Source organism: Chanodichthys erythropterus, chromosome 22 (assembly GCF_024489055.1).
Source record: "Chanodichthys erythropterus isolate Z2021 chromosome 22, ASM2448905v1, whole genome shotgun sequence".
Lineage (NCBI taxonomy): Eukaryota > Metazoa > Chordata > Actinopteri > Cypriniformes > Xenocyprididae > Chanodichthys > Chanodichthys erythropterus.
The window spans coordinates 10656596-10666570 of NC_090242.1; the positions used below are offsets into that span (position 1 = coordinate 10656596).

The 9975-nt window shown below is 40.4% G+C and overlaps 1 protein-coding gene and 1 long non-coding RNA gene across 4 annotated transcripts in view; one reads left to right on the forward strand and one right to left on the reverse strand.

The window, feature by feature from the left end:
- LOC137012372 (uncharacterized) overlaps positions 1-4022 on the forward strand; it is a 28967-nt gene extending 24945 nt beyond the window's left edge. The window contains exon 3 of the long non-coding RNA XR_010893560.1: positions 1639-4022. This is a non-coding gene — a long non-coding RNA (uncharacterized lncRNA). The remainder of the gene's footprint in view (positions 1-1638) is intronic.
- Positions 4023-6729: 2707 nt separating this feature from the next.
- Positions 6730-9284, reverse strand: irf1b (interferon regulatory factor 1b). Of its 3 annotated transcripts, none has more exons than XM_067375525.1 (9): positions 9127-9284; positions 8586-8677; positions 8400-8499; positions 8098-8309; positions 7938-8016; positions 7733-7852; positions 7610-7638; positions 7332-7461; positions 6730-7226 (listed from the first exon to the last, which is right to left on the reverse strand). In XM_067375525.1, exons 2-9 carry the CDS (start codon positions 8670-8672, stop codon positions 7114-7116), a joined length of 870 nt encoding a protein of 289 aa, XP_067231626.1. In that variant the 5' UTR covers positions 8673-8677; positions 9127-9284; the 3' UTR covers positions 6730-7113. The 3 variants fall into 3 exon arrangements, with proteins under 3 accessions (XP_067231626.1, XP_067231627.1, XP_067231625.1); XM_067375526.1 differs by having other exon boundaries at positions 7342-7461; positions 7733-7855; XM_067375524.1 differs by having other exon boundaries at positions 7733-7855.
- Positions 9285-9975: the final 691 nt, after the last annotated feature.

Consider the following 9975-nt stretch of genomic DNA (forward strand, 5'->3'; position numbering starts at 1 on the left):
AGGCGTGACTGGTAAACGCTAGTGTGGCCGTGACCCGGGTTCGAATCCAGTCCGTAATGTGTCCCACAGTGACTGTGCATTAATCTGTTCCCAGTGTCTCGCTGATGTGCTCGTGTGTAAACGTCTTTAAAATAAAGATTACTGTATAACCAAACAGTGAAATTAATTCAATGAAATGAGTTTGTTTCACTCAAATAATGATGAAAGTTCATTGTACTTAATTGAAAAACATTGCGTGAACTCAAGATTTGATTGTAGTTAGCTGAACTTAATATGACTGAGTTGCAGCAGATTTCTAATTCCCAGCATGCTTTGCATCAGACTGTATAGATAAATGCTGAAATTAAATGTTATTTTGTGTGTTTTTGCACAAGGGAGACACAAGTTAGTGTTTAATGTTGTGTTATGTTGGTATTTTTCTGTTATGTTAGTGTTGTGAGGTTATTGTGAAGAGTAGAGCCTGTGGTTAGGTTGAGTATGGGCTGAAAAACTTTTAAGAACAAATGTACTATATTTTGCTTGATTATATAATGCAAGTATATAATGACAGTTTCTTTGCATGTGTTATTTGCTATCTAACATCTAATCTGAATGTGATGTTTATGTAAATGAGCTGTGTGTAATTGATGATGATGCTGAGAGGGGCGGGGCTGAGAGCTGTGGGAGTTCAGTGATGCCGGGACCCAGCTCCGCCTCCACGGCTCTCGACCCGCCCCACTTCTCTCAAAAGCTTTAAGTTCTACTAACTACTTCTGCTAGATATTTTAAGGTTATACGTTTCCTCAAATGTATTCTGAACTGTGTAGAAGCACACAATAAGGCTGCCATTATCACACCTCAAGCCATTGCAATGTGTTTTAAAATCACTAAGAGTAAAGGATAGTTTGACCTCAGTCTGCTATCAGTGTAATATTAATGTATGTTCAACACTCTCACAGTGTAATTGAATTGCAATTCTAATGTAATCAAAATACATTTGAAGTTTATGCTGAGTGAATTCTGCATTTCAAAACTTAAATACAAGAGTAGATATTTAAAGTGTAGAATAGTTTCACTTCAGCACAAAACAGAATATTTAATACAACTCTAGTTGAAGTTCAGCACTGCTTTTGGGCAAAGAAAATGCATTTAGTACAAAATTAGTTGTTCCAATTAAACAGGCTTTAAGTATACCAATGTATAGCGGGCCACAAATACATTCAGTTATACTAAAGTACATACAAATAAATTGTGTTTAAGTATACTGTTTTTCCTCACCAGGGACTGAGTCAAGTCACCTTTATTTCTATAGCGCTTTATACATACAGATCGTTTCAGTGATGAACAGGAAAATAAAGATCAATGGTGCAAAGAGAATTCAACTAAAGAGTGTGACTGTTCAGTTGTTCAGTTCGTTGTAAAGATCATCAGTTACTGATTTAGTTAATTTCTCAGCTCTGGAGAAAACAGTGATGTCATTGTCCAGCTCGGTTCAGGTCTCATAGAATAGTGTCGGATCACTAATATTGTTGAATATCAAGTGTCCCTGACTGGCCAACAGCGAACAATGCGTGATTATGATTCAGGCAGCGTTACAGGTCAGAAATCAGGTCAGGGTTGGTAGCGTTCAAATATTCATCCACTTCCTTCTGCTTGAAGATGGGATTCATCACGCTGGAATGAAGCCGAATCTGGTCTGGTTCTTGAGTCTGTTGAGGATCTGTGCCGATGGCTGTCGTGTCGATGAGCCGTCATTTCAGGGCTGCGTTGTCATCGTGTCCAGGCGCAGGTCCTCAATCTCACCTGGATACGGCCCGGATCCGGCTGACTACGGTAAACCTCGGGATAAACAGAAAGACTAATATTAGCGTAGATGCCATTCTTCTTCTGATGTAACGAGTACATCTGGTGTTATAGGAAGTGTTCCCGGTTCCGGCTGACCTAATTTATGCAGGCTAATAATAAATAATATAAATTATAAACTGGCCTGAATTCTGAGATCGCAGTAAACGTGAAGGACTATAATGCATTAAGAGCTCGCTCAGGTACTGGGGAGCTGAACCATTTAGTGCTTTGTAAGCAATTAGCAAGATTTTAAAATCTATACGATGTTTAACAGGAAGCCAATGCAGTGACAGAGTAACATCTGAGCGCCGGCGCGATGTTTCAGGCCTCAGACACCGATAATCTGATAGCGCTGCATGTGTAAATTCTTACATAATGTCACGTATATCAGTACAGTGTATCGCGTGTACGTCTGGCTGGATGAGTCCAGACGCTTGAATCGCTCTTCTGCCCTGACCTGACAAACGTGTGACAGAGAGATGAAGAGAAACACAGACAACAAGCAGCTGAAGACGAAGCTAATATAACAACGCTGTAACCAGGATCGACGAATGCTTGTTCAAAGCGTGTATATAATCCACAGGGTGAGGCGTATAGAGACATCATCAGCGTTACAGCACGGCATTATGGGGGATGTGACAGCACGGCATCTTCAGCTGAGAATGAAGCATTTGATCATGAACGCCACGACAGATTAATATGGACAGAACGGAAGTCGCTGTCTTTATTTCTCTCTGTGCAAGCCTGTTAAACGTGTGTGTGATTTATTCAGAGTCTGTAGATCTTGTAACACTGAATGTGTCAGAAATGTCAGGTGAGATGATGAAACACGCAGAGCAGAGCGCAGATTATGGCCAGGATTGTGTCCGAACAGCAGGGAATAACAGGGAAAGGCATTATGTCACAATCACTGCTGTCTAACCACATATAATTCTGTTCCTGTGTTCACTTCAGAGGGATTCATGACACACAAGGAAGAGTTCACCTGAAAATGAAGCATTCTGTCATCATATACAAATCTGGCTTTTTCTTCTGTGGAACTCAGAGACGTTCTGAAGAACCTTGAAAACAACGTTGGACCCCATTGACTTTCACTGTATGGACAGAAAGCCCTGAGATGCTTCTCACATGGTCCAGAAGAAAGAAGGTCATACAGGTTAGAAAGACGAGAGAGAGAGTCAATGTCTTACAGTTAGATCTGATCACGGTAGGAATGTTTAAGAGCGTTTAAGGCTTTAAAATGAGTTCTTCTGGCGTACAACATCTGATAAAATCACTGCGACGTTGGAGGTTTAGTCCCTGGTATGCTGTCTTACGAGTCTGAAGCTGTCTGCAGTGACAGAATATATTTCTTTAGGATGAAAACAACCAATCTTCTGATCCACTTTGGGAAACAGATTCCCTGACCACGGCAGAGCAGCCATTGGACACACGGTCCGTATATCACAGATTCCCTGCCATCCAAACTCATGTGGAACAGAATATCAGGCGTTCTTCCCAGAATACCGCAGTTTTCTTACCCACTTCGTCTCGGTGTGACCAGTGAGTTTGAGGAAACGCCTCGCTTGAAGTTTTAATCACGCTTCCTCTTTTCCTTTATGTTTCAGAGGAGATGAAGCCTTCTGATCTCTGAAGAGCAGCTGAAGAAACGACAGATGACCTCTGATCCGTCCACTCGACTCTTCTTCACGTGGAGTAATGTTACTTGTTTAGTGAGCTTTTTATTGCGTTTACTTGATGCTTTCATCCGACGTGAGCTGATATATGAGTGGTGATTCTCATGTTCTTTATTCTCTTTCCAGAATACAGAAAAAAAATGAATAAAATGACTTTTTGTTTTCACTGAATAATGACTGGAATTTTCTTAATTTCACCATAACAGAAATACAGTGATTTGATTGTGTTGAAATGAATGAAGCAGAATTACAATATAGTCATCATAAGCTGCAGTTATAAACTCATATTTTCTTTCTTCTGTAGAAAAGCAGGATTTTCCAAAGAATTTGTACTAAAATAGTCAGTGGGCTCTAAAAGTTTCAGGTGCCAAAAAAGACATAAACGTAAAAGTTCTTCTGAAACAACAAAAGATTGTTTTGTACAATGAACAGAGCGAAATTTATTCTCAAATCAACCCGTATACAGTATCGCCACTACTGCCTACAGCAAAAACTGATGTTGTGAAATATTATTACAATGTAAAAGAGCCCTTTTCTGTGTGAAAAGTGTACTTTCATCTTATTTGTTTATGTACTTTTCAGAAATAAACTGATAATTGCACTTAAGTGTATTTTACTTATACTGACAGGAAAGTCGAAGTATATTTGGCCTATACTTGTACTCAATCTTTTGATAGAGATATACTTCAAAGTATAATGACATATTCTAAGTACACTTGGGTTGTGTTTACTCTTTTGATTAAGGAGCCTATTAAATACTTTTAGTACTAGTACAATGATATTAGTATACTTACTACATAAAGTATACTTTATAGAACAACAAAAGATATTAAAACAATGATTTAAATGTACTTTAAAGTGACACTTTTAATTTAAGAAAAAGTGTAAGTGTGTTAAGAAGCAGTCATGAGAGAGTCTATTGCACTTTAAGTGGCCTTTTATTTCATTAAGATTCAAGTTATCTAATATACAACAAGCAGTGAAATGTAGGTCTGGCATACTGTAGACTGCAATAAAAAGAGAATACAGACAAATACTTTTTGAAATACAGAAGAAATAAAATACAAAAGAAATTCATATATATATATAAATATATAAAATGACACTGGCAATGTGCAGAGAGTAAGTGTACACTAGCACAGAGTGTAAGTGTTTCATGTCCATGTTTCAGAGTCGTGACCCGAGCGAAGAAGATCCTCCTGAGGCTCTCCATTTAAGCCATCAGCTGCGGAAGTGTGCCAGACTAAACAGTCGATTCCCAGGCTCTTTGAGGACAAGTTTATTCAAGTGTGATATTAGTATACTTTTTTAAAGCTAAACATAAGAAAGTATACTTTCAGTGTTATGTACTTCTCAGAAATATACTTGAAGTTGCACTTAAGTATGCTCGACTTATACTGACAGAAAACTAAGTATATTTGTCCTTGTACTCTTTTGATCAAGATATACTTAAAAATATTATTAAGTGTTCTAAGTACACTTGGCTTGTAGTGTTACTGAATGAAACGTCGACCCAGGAAGGGTTAACAGCTGTGAAGATCTGAGGTGTTGATAGACTCGATCTACTTCAGCTGTGTTTAAACATCGCTCTAAATCAGATCCAGACAAAGTCTTTGACAAAAACATGATTTTTTTCAGCTTTTGCTTAAAATGTTGCTTTTTTTAAATGAAATTTACCCATATTCAAGTGTTGTAAGTAAAAGGATGCATGAAGCTACAATAAAATGTTGTTAAAAAGGAAAGAGTTAAAGTACAGTTAAAGGTATATTATAAAAAATTAATTCCTAAATAGGAACATAGTAGTATACTTAAAGTGCAAAAATAATATATAAATTGTAAACTATAAGTATGATCTTAAGTTCAGTTAAAGAAAACTTTACAAGTATACTTGCAGTATAAATCTACTAAACTAAGTAGAGAGTCAAAGTGTCCCTTCATAAACCAAAGAAAATACTACAAGTATTAAAATAGTACGCTACTAGTATACTTACAGTATAAGTTCACTTGTAGTACAGATGCAGTACAAATAAGAAACATAGTTGTAAACTGGTTTACTACTGTTACACTCATAGTACAGATAAACATATACTTTTATATACTAAAAAGTGGGCCAATTTAGTCTTGAAATAGTATACTTACAAGTTTGCTATTAGTACATTGATAATATTATACTTACTTCATAAAGGATACTTAAAGATGTACTTGAACATTACTTAAGTAAGCTTCATAAAACTTGAAGTATGCTTCTTTTTCGTGGCTGAAGTGAAGTTCTGGAGACGTTCAGCTGATCTCAGCACTCTGTGAAGGGCTTTACGACCCTGAGCTGTTCACTGTACCATGATGCAATGCAGTCAATATACTTTCTACAGCCCTGATATGGAACGTCTTCAGGATTCCAGGGGAGACCTTGAATTTTCCCACTATTCTCAGATGGTTTCAGTCGTTGTCTGGCTTTTTTAGCTAGGGCTTGAATGTGATGAGTCCAGGTCAGGTGCTCAGAGGTGCTCACTGTGGTCCAGTAGATGATAGTGCTGAAGCCATTCAGAGACCGTTTGATTGACACCATGATGTCAGTGTCTCCACCTCATTATGTTTTTTAAAAATGTATTTTTATAATATGAAGTACACAACAAGTGCACATTCAATACAGTTAAGTGCACTTTTTCACAAGGGGAGGCAGAGTCATGTGACCTGATTAAACCGCTGGAGTAACTGCGCTTCCTTTCTGTCCTTTTTGCAGCTTGAATCTGTTGAGACGCTGTTTAAAGATCATCTGTTGTGTTCTGCAGATCATTCAAAGTGCAAAATAATTTTTTTGGTGAACTATCCCTTTAAAATATGGAAGCTTGAATTTAAAAAAAAAGGCACAGAATAAAATTGTGACTTTTTTCTCGCAGTTCCAGTGTTATATCTCAAGATTCTGAGACAAACAGTCAGACTGGTGAGAAATAAATCAGAATTGTGAGATTCAAATTTACATTTTTTTCATGGAGGAAACAAGCTTCCATACTGCACTGAAAATATTTGGTGCAGAAACGATTTTTCTCAGAAATTACTAGTAAATTTCACAATTAATGACAAAGAAATGGCAAGTTAAACTTGTAATCTTTATCACAGTGTGCTTCAAGCCTTCTTCACAGGATGCATTCACGATGCACTTCTGCATGACTTTTATCGCTCAAGAAACCATGACCAACAGCAAATAAATTCATTTTGTTTTTTATTACAAATAAATATTTACATAATATGTACAGTGAAGAACCCCATCCCATACTCATACAAACAGCTTCATTTGTTATGTGGAATATGTGTGTGTGTTTGTGTGTATAAATCTATCTGATAAACCCTGACATGAGCACATAACGGAACTTGAGCAATTCACATTACATGAGGTTACAAAGCTGTACAAGCAAAGCCACAATCCGTCACTGGGTTCAGCTGCAGGAGATCCTCGTGTTGGCGGAGCTCGTCTGTTTCCCGCATGACGGATCGCGTTCAGAGGAACACAGCAGATATCCAGAAGAATGAGCAAACTGAGGTATGAGGTTGAGTCCGTGGATTGAAGTTCATTGTCCATGAGAAAAAGATGTCCGTGAGACAGAGTCTGATGCTCTCAGAGAGGACATATGGTCGGTGTGAAGGTGCTGCTGTTCACCAGCTCTGTGTAGGTGCAGAGAGACTCCTCCGGGGTCAGTTCGGTGTATAGCCGAAGCTCGAGCTCGTCTCCTGCAGCGACATGAGAAAGACACGTGAGTTTCTGCTCACAGGACGAGCGAATGTCTGCATTACTGCACGTGCTGAGGCTCTTCTAACTGCTCGTGCAACATTTACCTGAACTTACACTCCACTGGCTCTCTGGACTCAAAGACTCTGATGTGCCTACTTCATTGGCCAGGAACCCCTTTGCAAAGGCACCGCTTTGTAGCCACTGTGAACTATCACGTTCCAATTGCCGTGAGATCTGCAAGAGCAAAACACAGAACTTGTAAGTGACTGGGTTTTGCTTGTTCTTTGATTACATCTGGGCCAATAGCAGGCACTTTGAGATAAAACGGGGTATTCCTGTCAATGAACAAGCACAGTAGACACAGAGCAAATCTGACACTCACCTCAATGATAGCTTCGTAATCCTCCAAGTCTGAGGGGAAAGATGAAGAGAACACGCAATCAATACCGATTCAGTTCATTTCAATTCAAGAAGATGTCTGAAAGCAGACGTGAGCTCCTGTTACCTGTCGAATGCATGGGCGACACCTGGAACCTGCTGGTGTACAGGCCGCTCGAACTGTCCGGGCCGACGACTTCCTCGCACGCGGGAATATCTGAGGTGTCCATGGCGGGACTGGGAGAGTCTGCTGGAAGAACGAGAGACCCGATGAATACTCTGTGCTAGCTGAGCGTCTCACCTGTCACACTCACTCCAGGAACGTCTCTTACTCAGGATGGTGCTGTCGATGGTGGGCTCCTGCATCTCGTCCGCGCGCGCTTCCTCCTTCTTGACGTGTGAAGGCAGAGCCTGAAGGACACAAACACACGTTCAGTGGGACTGTCAGCGCTCACACCTGCGCTCTACACCTGTCTCACACACTCGGCTCACCTTCGCCCGTCTCCGGCTGTCACGGCCCCGGGGTCTCTTGTCTTTCTTCTTGCTCACGGCGGGCAGCATGCGGTAGACTCGCACCGCGCCGCAGCCTTTGTTGACGCTCTTGTCCTTCACCTCTTCGATGTCCGGCAGCGAGTTCATGGCACAGCGGAAATTGGCTTTCCAGGTTTTGGGGTCAGGTGTGGTCACTCCCTCCCTGAATTTACCTGAGGAGCAGAATTAGAGCAGAGTGAGCACATGTCCCGTCTGATCGTGTGTGTGTGTGTGTGTGTGTGTGTGTGTGTGTGCTCTCTCACCTGTGTGGATCGCCCACTGCTTGAACAGACACGCGTCTTTGTCCACCTCCCAGCCGTGACGAGCGGCGTGTTTCCATGGGATGGAGAACATTTTCTCCTCCTGAAAGCATTTGCATATCGATGAGACCTCTGACCTCTGAGACACTTATCTAGATGGGTTAGTGTAGCGCTGCGTCTCTGCTTTACCTTGTTGACCCACACGAGTCCAGCGATGGTGTTGGAGTCGATCCGGCTCTCCAGCCAGGGGCGCATGCGCATTCTGGACACAGGCATGGTTTCTGTAGCGGGAGACAGAAGAATTATTTTCTCACATCTCCTGTGTGTGTGTGTGCGCGCGCACGTGTGAAGGGAGGCGCGTGGAAGAGTTCATGACCAGGAAACGAGCGGATTTATTTTACTCTGCAAAATTCAGAATATTTATTTTTTTTTGTACAATCTATGCAAAAGTAACTTTTGATGCTTTGTCATTGTTTTGCAACATTTTTGCAGATTCCCTTTAACTTGCATCAGTTACTAACAAATAAGAATCTAAATAAAGATCTAAGGATATAACATAATATAATATAATATATTTAATTTTCCAGTGAATCCGCACCCCTCAACGCCTGCAGTGAAGTGTCTCATAAACAATTTCTATTTTTTTTTTTCTATATTTACTAAGCAACTGCAATAAATGCAATAAAACGTTTGAATAAAAATGCAATAAAACATTTTCATAGACACTTACAGTATAAACCGGTGTTGAATCCAAATCAGAGAAATGCAAAAAAGTATCTCCAGTAAAGGCGTGAATCCACTCAGAACTACAGATCAAGTTTCGTCTACAGAAGCTTCGTCGTTTACTGTACAGTAGGAAGGCGCGAGCGTTTATATAGCAGTGTGGTGTGTGGGGACTTTTCCCGTGAGCTGACATAGTCTCAACAGAACGCGCATGCGCACAGAGAGCCAGCCGCTCTAAACACAGCCATGCTGATTTCCGAGAAATCATGCTGTTATGAGATAGACGAACTACGTGCGGAAGACAATTGGATAAACATATACACACGCCCTCGACATACCACAACACACACACACACACATTAAGACATTAATGTATTATTGCTACGGTAATCAACAATTAATTACCGCCGTTCACAGTGCACCTCATGGGTTGACACATTTTTTTACATAGAAATATATAATTACATGCATCATTTTTAGGCTCATTTATGCAAAGAATCTGTCCCCAGCAGCAACTCTTCGTACTGTGAATGTGAAAAGCCTACATTTAACTACTCATATAGACCCTACTTAAACTGTCTTCTTTCGACAGGCAAGTTTTATGAGTGTAGTTGTGTTAAACACATTGTGGATGGAGAGTAAAGTGCAGAGTGCCGGGGTTAACTCAGTCCGTAACAGAAGTCAGTGGATTTCCGGGAAACGCTGTTTGCGCCGGTAGAGGGCGCGAGCGCGCAGAAAAGCCTTACTGTAAGAGACTCGTTTCAAAGAAACAGCTTCAGCTCTGGGTGTTTAGAAATGTGACAGTTGAGGAATAGCGTGCCTGATCTCTGGAATTTTAGGTTTCGAGATTTCTGTC

Bases quoted from the DNA above. Each gene is read 5' to 3' on its own strand.
- irf1b (XM_067375524.1), bottom strand. From the start codon at position 8,672: ATGCCTGTGTCCAGAATGCGCATGCGCCCCTGGCTGGAGAGCCGGATC. The intron at 8,017-8,097 runs GTGAGCCGAGTG...TGTGTCCTTCAG, and splicing joins ACAGCCGGAGACGGGCGAAG to GCTCTGCCTTCACACGTCAA. The intron at 7,227-7,331 runs GTAAATGTTGCA...ATGTCGCTGCAG, and splicing joins CCAGTGGAGTGTAAGTTCAG to GAGACGAGCTCGAGCTTCGG.